Source organism: Gracilinanus agilis, chromosome 2 (genome assembly GCF_016433145.1).
Source record: "Gracilinanus agilis isolate LMUSP501 chromosome 2, AgileGrace, whole genome shotgun sequence".
Taxonomy (NCBI): Eukaryota; Metazoa; Chordata; class Mammalia; order Didelphimorphia; family Didelphidae; genus Gracilinanus; species Gracilinanus agilis.
Window position 1 is genome coordinate 365,175,389 of NC_058131.1, and position 18,000 is coordinate 365,193,388.

An 18,000-nucleotide genomic window follows, 5' to 3' on the forward strand; every position below is an offset into this window, starting at 1 on the left:
ATACCACAGCTTGTTCAGTCATTTCCCAATTGATGTTCATCCCTTCAATTTCCAATTCTTTGTCACCACAAAAAGAGTTGCCATAAATATTTTTGTGCATATAAGTTTTCTTTCTTTATTTAAATCTCTTTGGGATTTGCCCCTAGGAGTGGCATTGTTGGGTCAAGTGGTATGCACAACTTTATAGCTCTTCTGACATAGTTGCAAATTGCTCTCCAAAACAGTTGGATCAGTTCACAATACCAACAACTATGAATGTGGCCCTATTTTTCCATATTCCCTCCAACATTTGTTATTTTTCTTGTTTGTTAATCTGATAGGTGTGAGGTACCACAGAGTTGCTTTAATTTGTCTTTTGTCAATCATGATTTAGAACATTTTTTCATATGACTACAGATTTTATTTCTTCTGAAAACTGCTTGTTCATATCCTTTGACCATCTTTCAATTGGGGAATGACTTGTGTTCTTAGAAATTTGACTCAGTTCTCTATATATTTGAGAAATGAGACTTTTCATCAGAGAAATTTGTAATAGAAACCCCCCACCCCTTTCCCAGAGCATTTTCTACTTTCATTCTGATATTGGCTGCATTGATTTTGTTTCAACAAGCATATATTAAATAAAGCCTACTCTGTGTCAGCACTGTACTGGGCACTGAAAATGCAAAGCCAGAAATCAAATTATACATAAACAATACTGCAAATAGAGTTATTTTTGTTGTTGTTGTTGGTCAATATACATTTAAGTCCCTACTCTGTGCTAGACACTGTGCTAAGTGAGGAGACACAAATGCAAATAAAAAGAAAGAAAGTCCCTGCCCTCAGGGTGGTTATGATCTAATTGGGGAAGGCAACCCATAAAATAAAACTGAAAATGGATGAGGGGAAAGTACCTACCTGATGCAGGGTCTTATTGGAAAAGTCTAAAAGCAATGCACTTGGTAAGGCATAAGATGACTGTCCTGAACCTCTTGCTTAGTTTTTAGAGCTCATGGCTCCACTTTCCAAGCAGAGCCCAAACAGAGGGGCAAAGGGGATACCATTGAGATGTGAATACCAATGCTGATTCTTTTTTTTTTTTTAAACCCTTACTTTCCATCTTAGAATCAATTCTGTGATTGATTCTAAGGCAGAAGAGTGGTAAAGGCTAAGCAATAGGGGTTAAGCAACTTGTCTAGGGTCACACAGCTAGAAATTGTCTGAGGCCAGATTTGAACCCAGGACCTCCCCCTTCTCTAGACCTGACTCTCAATCCACTGAGCCACCCAGCTGCCCCTTGATTCTTCTTGAAGGAAGATGAAACTTACCAAAAATAAGGTTTCTGAGGCAGGATGAAGTTGCAGAGTTCTAAAGAAGTACCAAGAACTCAAGAACTTTTGCCAACCAGCAAGTCAAAATTTGATAGAATCCCAAAATTAGAAGAAATCTCAGAGGCCATCTAGTCCATATAAATAATAAACAGCTAGTATTTATATAATGCCTTAAAATTTTCAGAGTGCTTTTCAAATCCAGTCTCAGATACTTACTAGGGGTAGATACTTACTGGGCAAGTCACTTATCCAGACACCTGGATGTTTCAATTTCTTGATCTACAAAATGGGGATAGAAATAGCATCTACCTCTCAGAACTGTTTTGAAATAAAATGAGATATTTATAATACTCTATGCAAATCAAATATATACATATATATACTGTTATTATTTAGCACTGTGCCTTTTATATTATCAGCACTTAATAAATGCTTAATGATTGACTGACTGAGATCACAATAACTTACAGTATTTACCTCACATGGTTGTGAGGTTCAAATGTTGTAGTTTATATAAGGCGCTTTGACTCTCAAATCAGCCTTGTGAAGGAGATGCTAATATTATCCCCATTTTATAGAGGAGGAAACTGAGGCAGAGAGCAGAAAAGTGACTTGTATCAACGACCAGTTAGCATCTGATTTTGAATTTGAATTCAGTCCCCCCTGACTCCAACTTTAGTGCTCTCTCCATTGAGTCACCTAACGACTTCTGTCTGTAGCTCAGAGGACTTCTCTCTAGCATCCCAACAGATTATCATTCAGCCTCTGATGGAAGACCACCAGGGAGTTTCAGTGACCACTTGTCTCAGTTGTCAGAGAGAAGACTGATGGAGGAGAATGAGGAGTTCAGGTTTCTGGCCACTACAAGGGTGGGAAGAAACATCTCAGACTCACTCTCAACTCTTTTCCATTGAACTGCTTGGTTGGTTTGTCCTCCTCAGACCGGGAAGCTTCCCTCTGGGAGCTTGAAGAGCATCACTTACAAGAAAGACACCAGCTGGTCAAGCAGCAGCTGAAGGACCAGTATTTCCTCCAAAGGCATGAACTGCTTCGGAAGCATGAGAAGGTAGGACTGAGAGATGGGCAAGAGAGTAGCATCCAGGTGACTGTAGTCTGGAACTTGTGGATGTTAAGACTTTGAGTCAGGAGAGAGTGGTTCAAATCTCAGCTCCATCTCCCTAATATCTGCATGACTGACCATGGCTAAGGTGGATCAGAGATTAAGGGATGGAAGTGATCTTCAGCAATAAGGTCATCTAGTGTACCTCCACCATGTCATTTTACAGATGAGGAAACTAAGTTCTAGACAGAATAAAATATTTCCATAAGGTCACACAGCTAAGGTGGGATTTGAACTCAAGTCCTTTGACTCCAAATCCACTACTCTTTCCACTGTCCCAACCTACCCTGCTGTACCACGTTTCCTCTCCAAGTCTAAGTTTTCTCTTCTGTCAAATGGGGATGATAATGCCTGTGGTGCCTACTCACAAAGTTGTTGGTAGTCTCTAATGACATTTCATATAAAATGTCATGTAAACCTTAAGACACTTTATCAAATATGAACTATTATTAGGAAAAGGAAGGGGAATAAGCATTTATTAAGCAATTACTATGTGCCAGGCACTGTGCTAAGCACTTTACAAATATTATCTCATTGATTATTCTTTTATCATTGTTGTTATTAATGTGGAATCTAGGTGGTTCCGAGAAAGTTATAGAATAGTATCTCATTGCCAACTCACTTCATGACTTCTAGCATGGTACAGTGAAAAGAGTGCTGGATTTGGAGTCAGAAGACCTGGATTCAAATTCCACATTTCCTACTTAATTACCTATATGACTGTGGTCATGCCACAACTTCTCTGAGCCTCAGTTATGTCAACTGTGGACTGAGGGGGATGGATTAGGTTTCTTTGAAGTAGATGCAACTCTCAAAGTTCTTAGCATCTGAATGGCTGAGTTGGGAGGGGAAGGAAGAGATGGAGAGAGGAAGAAGGAAAGGAAGATGAAGGAAGAAAGGGGGGAGGGAGAAAAGAAAGAAGGAAGGGAAGCAAGGTGGGAAGGAAGAAGAGCATCTATTAAGTTCTTATTGTATACAAAGCACAATGATCCTATAGGTTGCTAAATGAAATGATTCCACAAGATGACCAAATATAAATCTGTGACCATATTACCCAGTCGTTGGGGTTTTTTGTGTTGTTGGTTTTTTTTTTTTTTTTTTTTTTACCCTTGTACTTCTGTGTATTGTCTCATAGGTGGAAGATTGGTAAGGGTGGGCAATGGGGGTCAAGTGACTTGCCCAGGGTCACACAGCTGGGAAGTGGCTGAGGCCGAGTTTGAACCTAGGACCTCCTGTCTCTAGGCCTGACTCTCACTCCACTGAGCTACCCAGTTGCCCCTCCACTGAGCTACCCAGCTGCCCCTGTTGTTGTTTTTTTTGAAAGAGGTAGAGAATAGAGAGACTATGCAAAGAAACAAAGATGGCTGCAGCCTTGCTCCATAGGTCCTTTCCTCCAACCTAACTTCCCCCTCCTCAGTCCTGCTATGGGCTTCAGCTATTGCTATATCTCAGTAGGATGCAATGGGAAGTGGTGACTTTTAGCCCTAGTGGGACACCTTATACCTTGGGCAGACCCCTGTTCTTTTCACAGCAATATGGAATATAGAGAGAAACTTTGCTTGAGGGGACTTAGTGGCATTTAAGTGCATGTAGGACCATTAGAGGCACTTTCTGGCTCCAAAGCATGGATTCTTAACCTTTTGTGTGCATTTTATGGCCTCCTTTAGCATCTAGTGAAGTCTCTGGACCACTTCTCAGAATAATGTTTGCAAATGCATAAAATACATAAGATTACAAAAGAAGTCAGTCATATTGGTACAGATATCTAGAGCTATCTGTCTATCTACCTGTTCATCTATCTACTGTCTGCTGTCTATCTATTTGTCCCATCCATCTGTCTCTCTCTGTCTCTCTCCCCTCTCTCTGTCTCTTTCTCTCTCTCTTTATAGATGTTCACAGGCCTTGGGTTGAGAACCTCTCATGAGCTTCTAGAATAAGACTGAGTATACTGGGAAGAGAAGAACAGGAGTGGAAAATATAAACTTTAGTCAAGATTCCTCTCTGACCACTGCCACAAGAAATGTCAAGGAGCTGGAATAACACTGAACAATGGAATTCTCAGTTTTGACTAGGTCAGCAGCTGCCTTTGGTCTTTTCCAACTTCTCAGCCTGACCCTGTGGTCATCCAACTGATTATTTGAAAGGGTTTGGAGAAAGTGCAGAAATAAATCATGTCCCTCAAAGAGTAACCACTACTCACAATAAAAGCTTGATAGATGGCCCTGTTGGCCTAGAAAGTGGTTGATAATCTTTTCTCCCAAAACCATTGTTCTGAAGAAGTATGTGCACATGAGGAGGTAGAAGGACAACTTGCCTGCCCAGGAGAGCCTTCTGTTTTCAACTTGTGTCCAGAGAGTCATGATAACCACCACCACCACAATAACAATACTTGGTATTTAGACTATACTTTAAGGTCTGCAAAGTATTCTCTATATACTGTGACATATGAACCTCACAACAGCCATGTGAGGTGAGTACTACAAATTATTGTTATGTTGCTCCAAAAAATTAATCAGTAAACATTTGTGAAATCGTACTATGTGCCAGGCACTGTGCTAATAATAATAGCTAGTATTCATCTTGCGCTTTAAGATTTGCAGAGAGCCTTACAGATATCTCATTTTGTTTATTTTTTTAAACCCTTACTTTCTTTTTAAAATTTTTAAAATTTTATAATAAAATATTTTTCCATAGTTCCATGATTCATATTCTTACTCTTCCCTCCACCCCACCGTAGCCAACGAGCATTTCCACTGGTTTTTACATGTGTCATCAATCAAGATCTATTTCCATATTGTTGATAGTTGCACTGGGGTAGTTTAAACCCTTACTTTCTGTCTTAGAATAGTACTGTGTATTGGTTCCAAGGCAGAAGAGTGGTAAGGGCTAGGCAATGGGGGTTAAGTGACTTTTCCAGGGTCACAACTGTGTCTGAGGCCAGATTTGAACCTAGGACCTTCTATCTCTAGGCTATCTCATTTTATTTCAAAATAACTCTGAGAGGTAATTGAGATTATTATCTCCATTTTATGTGGGGAAATTGTGTCATATACCTACTAAGTGTCTGAGGCTGGATTTGAATTCAGGGCTTCTTGATTCTAACTCTAGTGTTCTATCCACTGAGCCACCTAGTTTGACACTAGATATGCTAGGTGATAGAGGAAGAAAGTGAAAAATGAAAGCACCTGCCCTCAAAGAGTTTACATGGCGGCAGCTAGGTGACTCCATAGTTATAGCCAGGCATAGAGATGGAGATCATGGGTTCAAATCTGACCTCAGGCTTTTCCTAGCTGTGTGAACTTGGGCAAGCCACTTAATCCCTATTGCCTACCCTTTAGCACTCTTCTGCCTTGGAACCAATGCTTAGTATTGATTCTAAGATTCTAAGAAAGTAAGGGTTTAATAGAAAAAATAGAAAAATAGAAAAAAAAGGTAAGAGTTTAATAGAAAAATAGGAGAAAAGGAGCTTAAATGGAGAGGGGAGGAAAGGAGGAAAGATAGCATATATTTGTTAAGTACATTAAAAAAAATTTACAAAATTTTTTAGGGCAGTGAGAAGAGATGAGTATCTAGTAGGATCAGGAAAGACTTCATGGTGAAGGTGGTTCTTGGGTAGAATTTTGAAGGAAATATAGAATTGTAGGTGAGGTGGGAAAATAGCAAGTGCCAGAGGCAAAATCTGAATCCAGATTTCTCTTTTATCAAAATCCAACTGTCTCTCCCATATATCATGTGAGAATAAAATTGAATGAATACTCCTGATATTTTAATTTAAAGGATTTAATAATTACAAAAATGAGAGAGAAAGGGATTCCTTCAGCCAAGTGAGCAGAGCACAGAGCCAGAAACCCACCTTTACCAAAGCAAAGCCCAAAAAGAGCCTGTTTGGGATTGGGTGTTGTGGGCTTCAAAAGGGCTAAGTCAATTGGGCGTCCATACTATGTCTGGCACCAATGTGGTTCATCCCCTTCAACAGAAAGCTACTAAGTTGCCCGAAGAAGGGCCAACCAGCTCAGGAAAGAAATGGAGAAGGTTAAAGCTTCTGGGCCATAAGTTGTACTTCTATACTTGGTTGGATAGGGAGATCCACTCTCAAACAAAACAAACAAATGCACAAAATAAAACACATAAGAATTCAAAGGAAACTAATTGTCTTGAAATATGGCTATCAGTGCATTTAAAAGGCAAGCTCATGGGCCCTAGGTTAGGAGTCTCTGCTCTAAGCTCAGCTCTAGAATTGCAGAGCAGGGAGTACTAGTTTCCTCATTAGAGAGATTCTTTGCATAGATGAAATCACCGAAGGTCCAGACAAAAAAAATCTCTTCTTCTGCGTCTAAAGTTCTATTGCTCTTAGGAGACTGTATTCCGGTCCCTGATCTCAGTGAAGCTTCTTAGTTTCTTTAACTTGGTCCACTGTTGCTTTTCCTCTGACTTCTGCTCATTGGCAAGACTAATAGTTATCGTATGGGTCTCCCTAGGAGCGGGAACAGATGCAGCGCTACAATCAGCGAATGATAGAACAGCTGAAGATCCGGCAGCAACAAGAGAAGGCCCGTCTCCCCAAGATCCAGAGGAGTGAAGGAAAGACTCGAATGGCCATGTATAAGAAGAGTCTCCATATCAATGGTGGTGGAAGTGCCTCTGAGCAGAGGGAGAAGATTAAGCAGGTGAGCCTTTGTCATAGAGAGAGCTGAACTCTCAAGTTGGAGTGCTTCTACTCTCTTGAGCCTTGGTTGGTCTACACCAGTGGTTCCCAAACTTTTTTGGCCCACTGCCCCCTTTCCAGAAAAAATATTACTTAGCACCCTGGAAATTAATTTTTAAAAATTTTAATAGCAACTAATAGGAAAGATAAATGTACCTGTGGCCTCACCGCTCTCCTGGATCACTGCAGCACCCCCAGGGGGCGGGAGCGCCCACTTTGGGAATCACTGGTCTACACAGTTCTGTTCTGGCTTGTCTCCTACCATAGGGTGATGGGAAAAATCTCCAGGGTCTGACAAAAAATAGACTTTGTTTTAATCAGTGATGTGTGTGATGAGAAGTCAGAATCCCACCCATCTCTTAGGGGTTTGCAGTACTCTGTCATGTCCCTGGCTGTCCAGTAGTATAGACTTAGAGGGCTTATGGTCTCTCCAGAAGGCCCCTCAGGAAGGAGGTGTTGGTTTAGGCCGATTTGGGGATGAGGAAATTCAGGAGAGAAATTATCATTTCTAAATTAACACTTGCATAGACATAAAGAAAAAGTGGAAAGATTCAAACTACAAGCCCTGCAGCCTGGCATTTAATTTAACATTCCATAATTTAGCTCTTATTTTCCTTTCCAGACTTATTTTATATTGTTCCTTTTCAAAAGTTCTGAATTTATGCCAAATTGCCCTACTCACTGTTTCCTGTTTCCTGAACTCACTATTGTCCTCTCTTTGCATGTTTGAGTGGGCCCTGGAACATCCCCCTTAGAAGTCTTGGTGTCTTTCAAAGTCCTGTTCAACTTTCAGGGTGCTACCTGCCAAGCCTTCCCCTATCTTTCTGCTCTCCCCAAATTGTCTTGTATGGACTTATATGGGCAAGAATTATTTCATTTTTGTATCTTTATTCCCATTGCTTAGCATCGTGTAAAGTCTAGGGAGCAATCACTGCTTTGTCAAACTGAATTGAACCACTAGATGGGGATAAAAGTTGAACTAGGATTCTTAAAAGCATCATTGCTCAACTGGCCGAGGGGCATTTATGTTCATGACAAACTAAACCATGGGGAAGAAGAGAGGGGAAAAAAACTCATAAAAAGAATGTCTCTCCTTTCATTATTTCTCTTTGAATTAGGAGCATCAGTCTCTGACCCATTGGCTGGATCCAGATGGTCACTGACTACACATCTATAGAATTTTTCACATTCTCATTTTATCTGCCCCAAATCCTGTGCGGTATGTTTGCCAGGTGTTAGTTATTATTCTTGTGGGTAGATGAGACATTCATAAAGGTTGTGATGTATTTAGGTACACAGCCAACAGAGAAAAGATCCAAGAGCTCAAGTCTTCCAAACCCCAGACCCCTATGTGTGAATCTCATAGCTGTGTTTTGAGGCAGACTTGGTTTGGCCATACACCCCCTGCCCGCTCCCCCCCACCCCCAGGATATGCCAGGCTTGGGCTTCAGAGAGGCAAGATAGTGGGCAGAGTACAGGCCTTGGAGTTAAGGGGATTGGGTCACAATTCCACCCTTTTGCTTTTCAGCTGTGTGACTATAGTCTAAGTCACCCAAGTGTCTCTGGCCTTAGTTTCTTACACTCACATTGGAGATCCTAACACTTGTCCTGCTCCAGCACAAGGTTGCTTGAAGGAAAGTTTTCCTTAAACTATAAGGTGCTACATGAGTGTGAGTGGTTGCGATTATATTGTACTACATGATGGCTTATGCCAAAAATCTCCTCCAGGGCTTCTGGAATCCATGAGGAAATTGCTGTTTCTGGTACCTGTGCAGGCTGCTTGCCAGCTAATGGTGGATAAATGCATGGTTCAAAAAAGGGTATTTTTATTGTTGTTTGTTTTAATAACCCTCACCCTTCTATATTAGAATTAATGCTAAGGGGGCAGCTAGGTGGCCCAGTAAATTAAAAAAGCCAGGCCTGAAGATGGAAGATCTTGGGTTCAAATCTTGTCTCAGACACTTAACTGTGTGACCCTGAGCAGGTCACTCAATCTCCATTGCCTAGCCCTTACCACCTTCAGCTTTGGATCCAAAACAAAGTATTGATTCTAAGACAAAAGGTAAAAGTTAAAAAAAAAGATTGATAACTAAGTATTGGTTTTAAGGCAGAAGGCTAGGCAGTAAGGGCTAGGCAATGGGGATTAAGTGACTTGTTCAGGGTCATACAGCTAGGAAGTGTCTAGGACCAAAATTGAACCCAAGACCTCCTGACTCTGGGCTGGCTCTATTCACTGTGCTACCCAGCTGTCCATCAAATTAGGGCTAACAAAATAGGTGATGATCCCAGGCAAGAATGTCCTGGGAAAGAATTGTCAGGACATTTCTTTGTATGAGGCCATGGGGCCCAGGCTTTATTTTGTTGTTTTAGTTTTGCATTTTTGCTCAAATGATTTTCACCAAGGCCTCCCTTGTCATTTCTGTCACAGTTTTCCCAACAAGAAGAAAAAAGACAGAAGGCTGAGCGACTGCAGCAACAACAGAAACACGAGTCGCAGATGAGAGACATGAATACCCAGTGTGAGAGCAATATGAGCGAGCTCCAGCAGCTCCAGGTAAAGGCCCGGCACCCAGATGGAGATTGTGGCTCTGCCTGCAATGATTTCATCTTTGTCTTTGCCTCCCCCATACGGTGGCCCTTTAATAAGTTCTTGAGGACCGATGGGTGGGTGAGGAGGTAGGCATCCTGTAGGTCATCAGATCTATTAGGGGTTCCTGGAAATTCCTTTGGTGGCTCTTCTTATTTATCTCACTGTAAAACCCCTAAGTAGTTTTTTCTCTATTCTTAATCATTTACTTTACTTCAGTGGTGGGCTACAGGCTTGTGGGTATGTTGTCCAGAACATCCTAGTTTAGATCTAGGTTGGACTAGATGGCCCCTGACATTCTTTCTACCCCTTAGATTTTCTGAAAGGCCATTGATGGGGAAGGTGGCTTCAGGGCCTTTGACCCCTCACTTTTCTAACTTCCCTTAACTGTACTTTGTTATAGAATGAAAAGTGTCACCTCTTGGTAGAGCACGAAACCCAAAAGTTGAAGGCCCTAGATGAGAGCCATAACCAGAACCTGAAGGACTGGCGGGAAAAACTTCGGCCAAGGAAAAAGGTAACAAGGAAGGAATGCTCCAGGAGACTGTCAAATTGGATCCCAGAGAGCACAGAATCAATGACATGATTTGATTGGTTCAAGTCCCCAGATCTTGGCCTTTTATCCTGTAGGTCTTCCAGTTTTGAAGTTTCTTATACTTGTCAGGCATGTACTTCTTTTTTTTTTAATTCTATTTTTATTGTCATGCAAAGCAGACTTCCAAATTGGTCATTATTGTAAGAGCAAAGTCATATATAACCAAAACTCCAAAATAAAACCAAAGATACACTGATGTGAAAGACAACTCCAATAGTTCTTTCTCTGGAAGTGGATTGCATCCCCTGTTATAAGTCTTTCAGGATTGTCCCAGATCAGTGCATTGCTGAGAGGAGCCAAGTTTTCACAGATGACCATCGTCCAATATCGCTGTTACTGTGTTTTCCTGGTTCTGTTTATTTCACTCTGTATCAGTTCCTGCCATTCTTTCCAAAATTATCCTGTCCATCATTCCTTAGAGTACACTAGTATTCCCATCATCAACATGTACCACAGTTTGTTCAGTCATTCCCCTATGGATGGGACATCCCTTCAATTGCTAATTCTTTGTTACCACAAAAAGAGCTGCTATAAATATTTTTGCACAAGTAGGTTCTTTCCCCTTTTTAATTATCCCTTTGAGATACAGACCCAGTAGTCATATTATCAGTTCAAAAGAGGGCATGTATTTCTAATGAGAAGAGTCTGTGGAGTTTGTTTTTTTTAATTTGCTTTTGAAGTGAAGTCTCAATTGCTAACTAAAGAATAATTCACAAGGTACCAATAGAGCACTTTAAAGCTAATTCAGTCCCAGGTCTTTAAAACTAATGATAGAATAAATGATAATTAAGATAGTTCTGAATGGCAAGCCCTGTCTATTTATCCTGCTAAAACTCAGAAGGTTTTCTGCTATATGCTATAAAGTGCTAGAAGCAACAGGCCATTTACTCCATCCTTCACTCAAGAAAAGCTTTATTTCATATTCTAACCCCTTCCCACCATGTTTCAGTCAAACTGGACTAAATGTCCTAGCTGTTTACATTCTTGTCCTGTCTGGTATAGGTTGTACCCCATGCCTGGAATTCACACCATCCTTTTTGAACTTCAAGAATCACTTCTACTAAGAAGGCTTCCCTGATTGTCCCACTTGAAATGGATCTCTCCCTCCTGTCTCTTCTGCATATATTGCCTTCTTTGCCCATATCACTGTGGCACATTTGTGTACATTATGCACCTTGACGATAGGGATTCCTTTGCATCCCTAGCATCTTGTACAGTCCCTTGCTCATAGTAAATAAATATTTGTTGAACTTGAATCTTTTTTTTTTCTTCTATATCCCAGCTTAGTATTCCCTATCTAATTTAAAATGTTTAAAATAGAATTTCTGGTCTCCTTGTCACTCTAGTGACAGCCACAACTTAACTTAGAAAGATCAACTTCCCCATCTGTAAAATGGGAACAATCCCAGTGGCCACTTACTTCACAGCACTGTAATAAAAATCGAGTGAGATAATAAATGTCAAGTTAGTTGTAAACCTTAAATACTCTGACTTCTGTGGAAATTTAATCCTAGCCCGTATTCCTTTCTTTGACTCCCCAAGACAACCTTTAAAGGGAGATTTGGCCTTCAGAATAAAGTTATAAGTGTGCTTCGCCCCCACCCCCCCATCTCTGGTTAAATAAGTGTGTAAACAAGCCTCTTAAGATGGACTAAAGAAGGTAAGGCCTGTTCACTCTGCAGTCATTCTAAAGGCCTGACTTCAGGGTTGCAGAGGAAGATCTTTATCTCTTGCCCAGAGTCCTCTCATCGGAGGGGCTTCAAAAAGAGCATAAATTGCAGCAGTGGCAGATAGGGGGCTTTTTCCTGGGAATCCACAGCCTGTAGGTATTTGTAGGCCTGACTCTTGGAAGGGGCTTGCTAGGGGAATGGTGGACCACCCATGGCTGTAGGCCTTTCCATTCTCTGGCCCACTTTTTATTATTTAATAAGTAATTATAAATTAAGATACAGTCTCCAGAGAATTTTAATCTTAACACTTCTCAGTTCTGGAGGCAGCCTTGTGCAGTAGAGAGAATGGTGGACGTCAAGTCAGCAGGCCTAAGTTTGGATCTTCTCTCTTACATTTACTGATCGGGTGACTTCTTTTAGCCTCACCTTTATCTGCAAAATGAGGATAGTACCTGTATTAGCTGCCTCACAGGCTCTTCTTGAAAAGTTCAGATGAAATAATGCACGAGAAATACTTTCCAAATTTAAAGGCAGCACAATATAAATGTAAGCTGGATGGAATGGGATGGGACTGGGGAATGCATTAGAATAATAATAATAGCTGGCATTTGTATAGAGCTGTGAAGCTGGCAAAGCACTTTCCAAGTATTATCTCACTTGATCCTCCAACAACCCTGGGAGGTAAGCACTCTTCTTATCCCCCTTTTATAGATGAAGAAACAGAACCATAGAGAGGTAAAGAGACTTACCCAGGTCACACCGCTATTAAGTGTCTGAGGCTGCATTTATTTGGATTTGGGACTTCTCAACTCCAAGTCCATGCTCTAACCACAGTGCCACCCAGCTGTCCAGCCCTTACCAATGTAGATGTGAATCTCTTCTGAAAGAGTTGTGGAGGAAGGAGGGAATGAGAGATTAAATGACCTATTTGAGATCACACAGCTAGGAAGTGGCAGGACTTGCACTCAAGACTCCCAGGGTCCACATTCTAATATTCTGAACTAGTACTGTGAGGCTATTTGCCCCAGAACCTTTTTATAAGGATGCTCAAAACAAGAGACACTAATCTCCATTCCCCATAATGCAATGATAGGTTTCCCTGCCAGGGCACACTGTAACCTTGCTCTGTGTGTGTGTGTGTGTGTGTGTGTGTGTGTCTGTCTGTCTGTCTGTCTGTCTGTCTGTCTGTGTAGATAGATAGCTAGTCACAGTTTACAAATTATGCTGATCAGGTCATCATTAGCACCTGCTTCTCCTGAATGCTCACATCAGAATGCTCCACTGGGCTCCAGAGAAGCTAGGCAACCATTGTTTACCCAGGGGAGATGGTGAATTTGCCCTGTTGCCTCTATTTGCCTATTCCTGGCATGTATAATGTTAGATTTCCTATCTTACTGTGACATTTGCAATTTAAACAGTTTTCATTAGTCATATGGTAAGTCAGAATCTAACTGGAAAGAAGGTCAGTTTGAAATAGAATTCTGAATATTAAAAAAAATTGTATTACTTTTAAGTTCATGAGCAACTCTTTGGTGTTAAAAAAAAAAGAACTTAATAGATTTTTATTGATATCTTTTGTTTTTAGATCACCTAGATTTCTCCCTTCTTCCCAGAGAGCCATCCCTTACAAGAACTTTAAAAAAAAAAAAAAGAAAAAAATCAGTAAAACAAATATCAACACGTTAAACAAAAATAACCTAGTGTTCCACCCCCATAGATCTCCTTCCTCCCACACCCCTGCAAAGGAAGGAGATGGGGGATATGTCTTCTCATATTTCCTCTCTGGAGCCAAGCTCATTCTTTATAATTTTGTAACATTAGCTTTGATGGTTTCATGGTGATGATTCTTTCCATTTCTATTGTTGTATGTATATTATTTTCTTGGCTTTGCTTACTTCATTTTCCATCGATATGTATCAGGTACTGGGAATACAAATACATGCAGAGAGAGAGAGATAGTTTCTGCCTTCAAGGAGCTTAATTCTAATGGAGAAAGGCCAAATAGGGAGGGCAAGTAGGGGCATGGTAGAGGAAATCTGGAAGTGGAACCTTGGTAAGAAAGAAGACCTGACTGGGCTGGGAGTTTTCCTTAAAATGGAGGTTCTGGGAGAAATCAGTCAATCAGAAGAAGGAGCCAGACGGGCAGAGGGTAGGTAAAGTCAGGGGAGTTGAGTATTTCTAGGGATTGCGGCATTTCTTTAGACCACAGTAATATTTCATCAGATTCTACAATTTGTTAAGCCATTCTACAATTGATGACCTTCTGCTTGGTTTCCAATTCTTTATTACCACAAAAAAGTGCTGTTATAAATATTTTAATGTATATGGAATTTTTTTTTTCCTCCTTGGTCCTTGTCAGAAGTAAATACCTAACAATGGAATCTTTAGGTGAAAGGATACAGATATTTTAGTCACTTTATTTGCATAATCCCAAATTGCTTTCCAGAATAGCTGTTCTAAATCATAGCTCTACCAACAATGCATTATTGTTGTTCAGTCATGTCCAACTCTTGGTGACCCCATTGATCATAGTATGTCAGTGCTCTTCATGGGTTTCTTGGCAAGGATACTGGAGTGGTTTGCCATTTCCTTCTCCAGTAAGTTAAGGCAAACAGGTTAAGTGGCTTTCCCAGCATTACATAGCTAGAATGTGTCTGAGGTTGAATTTGAATTTGGGCCTCCCTGAATCTAAGCTCGGTGCTCTAACCCCTGGGCCACCTCCCTCCCTCCATTAGTGAGGCTTAATTTAGGTTTAACACTGCTGCTAGATACATGTTTTTAGGAATCTTCTTTGATAGACAAATAACTTATTTGTAATTAGTACACTGTAAGTAAATTACATTTCTTTTTTCTTTCATTTTAGTTTGTTTTTAAAATGTTGTATTGGTGCCTTTTTTATATGCTGCAGTTATTTCCTTGACCATTCTTCTTCCCAAATCTTTTCTTTCCTTTCTTTTTAAAATCCTTACATTCCATCTTAGAATCAATACAAAGTGTTGGTACCAAAGCAGAATACTGGTAAGGGCAAGGCAGTTCAGGTTGGCTCAGGAAGTGGTCACTTAGCTTCAGCCTCCCCCCCCACCCCCCGCCCCCCTTTTTTTTTTAGTATAAATTCTCAGAGAGAAAAGTGGCAAGGGCTGGGCAATTGGGAGTCACACAAATAGGAAGTGTCTGAGGCCAGATTTGAACCTAGGACCTTCTGTCTCTAGGTCTGGCAGTGTATCCACTGTGCTACCTAGCTGACCCTAAACCTTCCCTTTTAAAAATGAAAATGTTTGAGCAAAACCAAACACAAGGATAATTTCTGACAGCATGTTCCTTATTTTATCCCAACATTCTCCAGTCTACTGAGAGAAAGAAGTTGAATTTCATGATCAATTCTCTAGGACTGAAATTACTTACTGAATGAATAAAGCATTCTTTTTTGTCTGTTTGTTTTGAAACCCTTACCTTCCATTTTAGAGTCAATATATGACTCCAAGGCAGAAGAGAAGAAGGCTAGGCAATGGGGGTCAAGTGACTTGCCCAGGGTCACACAGCTGGGAAGTGTCTGAGGCCAGATTTGAACCTAGGACCTCCCATATCTAGGCCTGGCTCTCAATCCACTGAGCTACCCAACTGCTCCTGAGTCATTTGATTTTGGTGACAAAAATGTTCTTTTGGGGGCCTTCAGTATGGTCGTTCATCTGCATTATGTGATCGTATTCATTACAATTCATCTGTTTGACAGCTTTTTTGCTCTGTTATTGGTTGTCAGGGTCTGTGTATGTGCTCTTCTTCCCCCTCATCACTTTGTACAAGTCTCCTGTGTTTCCCTGAGTTCCTTAGCTTTGCTATTTCCCACCGTGTAGTAATGTTTGCTACGATTCAGAGTCATTTCCCCAGTTCAAGGATACCCATTTTGTAAAGCCAACGGAGGAGAGTCTTTTTCCTTTTAAGCAGGTTAAGCTCTGTTGCTCTAACCTTGTTTGTGTGAGCTATTTGCTCAGCAGACGTTCATATAGGATCAGTATGGCAAAGGTCAGCACGAGCTCAGCCAGCCTTTGTCTGAATAACATCAGTTTCAAATTGGTGGAATCTTAGGCTAGGAAGCTATACCCTACTGCACATACTCTGCCAAGAGGCATTCAGGCTGGGAAAGGATTGGTTCTCAACTGAATGTGTATTTCCATATTATCTTAATCTTGCTTCAAGATGGAGAAAATTAATTAAAATCAAACTCGACTGAAGGAACTAGATCAAACTGGAGTGGCTTTTTTCTGTTAACAGAACTACTTTCCGAGGTTGGGAAAGCTTTAGAGCAGCACTGAAAGGAGCCAAGAAAAAGAAGCACAAGTAACAGGCCAAATCCTAACAAATCCTGTGTGAATCTAAGCTCCATCCTGGATTCCAGGAGCAGCGTACAATGAAAGGTCCATGGAGGGCTAGGCTTGAACATCTCCTTGAAGATCGCGGGGATGGGATTTGACCTGGACAATTAAAACTGCTTCTGCCAGAGGCCGACTAGTTCTTGAGTGCTACTTAAATCCAACCGACTTCTCCCCTCCCTTAATGGACACATCTCTTCTGATTTTCCTTCCCATGTTTTTCTTGACTCGCTTGGTTGTTTTAATACCAACAGTTTAAACGTTTGCATTGAGCTTCCTGGCAGTCCCTACCCAAGCCTTAGTCTGTGGTTCCCTTTAAATTGCTGCCTAGATCTGGCACAGGAAAGGAAGTGCTGTTTATACTATGTCAGGGTAATCAGCAATGGAAAAGGAAATGGGGAGGACATAGTTATGTGACTTATGAATGAGGCCACGGAGGGGAATACCCTGATAAAAGCTTTCTGGGTTCTGGCAGGGGCCCCAGGGTTTTGAAACATTCACCTCTGCAAAGGCTGTGTAAACTCTGGCTTTGGCACGGAGTTAAGATATTATTGGGGAAGTGCTGTTCCTTCTTGGGTGTTCAGATGTAGTTGTTTTTTTCAGTCATTCATTCATTCATCAAGCATTTAATATCTCTACTTTCTCTAAGGCTCTGGAGGATGACCTGAACCAGAAGAAACGGGAGCAGGAGAGGTTCTTCAAAATAAGTGAAGAGGCTGAGAGTCCGAATCCCAACTCACCGAACAAACCTGCCAAGTTTTTCCCATACGGCAACTCAGAAGCTTCCTAAAGTACAGCTGGTCTGAGGCAACAGGCTTCCAAAGGGCAGACAGGCCTCTTTACCCCTCTTGTTCTCTTTGGACAAGTAACTCAGGGCCTAATACATCTAGTGCTTCTAGAATGTCAACCTAACTTTAGAACTCTGTACTGTGCTGCTTCAGCTGTGCTAAGAATTGCCATGGTTCCTGCTTTTTTTTCTGTCATAGCGTGGATGAATTTTTTGTTTTGTGTCTTTCCCTTATTCTTTTCCACTCATTGCCATCTGACACCCAAAGCATTCATTTGCTTCACCCGAAGACCTAAATCATCTTCATTTTGCGTATTGGTGGGATTGAAGGCCAAGAACAAGGGCAAATAATGTGTGGATTAGAATTCCCTTCCTTTTGTTCAAGAGGTAATAATTTTGTTCATGGGTGGAAGTCTAATTCTGCTTTTGGCTGGAGTGTTAGATATAATGGGCCCCTTTGGGTCCAACTCTTTGAGCACAGGAGTTGGTTCTTTGCTGTTGTAATTCTAGGTGATCTCTTTTTTCACTTATTCCATCCTCTTTATTTCACATAGCCTGTGTTGGAAGAGGAGGCCCGAAAAAGAAATTCCATCTGTACCAGCCATTTTGGAACTGAACAAAACCTAGGATGTAGCCAAAGTGGGATTTCTCTAGCTTGGTGTCTTTAGAATGCTCCATAATTGATTATCCCAGATTTCTTTTCACTTTGCAAGTGGGTAGAGGGAGGGAAAAGGATGCCATTGCTCATATTCAGAAGGAAGAAGAGTCTACTTGAATTTTTCACAACTGTTTTGTGCCATTTTAATTCTTTGTATATATTGGCTTGTGCCATTCATAACATAAGCTGGGACTCCTGCTG

At 41.0% G+C, this 18,000-nt stretch overlaps 1 protein-coding gene across 1 annotated transcript in view; it reads left to right on the plus strand.

The window, feature by feature from the left end:
- Nucleotides 1–17,617, plus strand: part of STK10 (serine/threonine kinase 10) — a 141,422-nt gene extending 123,805 nt beyond the window's left edge. Inside the window, exons 15-19 of the mRNA XM_044664452.1 lie at nt 2,252–2,376; nt 6,909–7,097; nt 9,564–9,689; nt 10,126–10,239; nt 17,004–17,617. Of these exons, the coding sequence (XP_044520387.1) occupies nt 2,252–2,376; nt 6,909–7,097; nt 9,564–9,689; nt 10,126–10,239; nt 17,004–17,144 (695 nt within the window). The 3' untranslated portion in view covers nt 17,145–17,617. The remainder of the gene's footprint in view (nt 1–2,251; nt 2,377–6,908; nt 7,098–9,563; nt 9,690–10,125; nt 10,240–17,003) is intronic.
- Nucleotides 17,618–18,000: the final 383 nt, after the last annotated feature.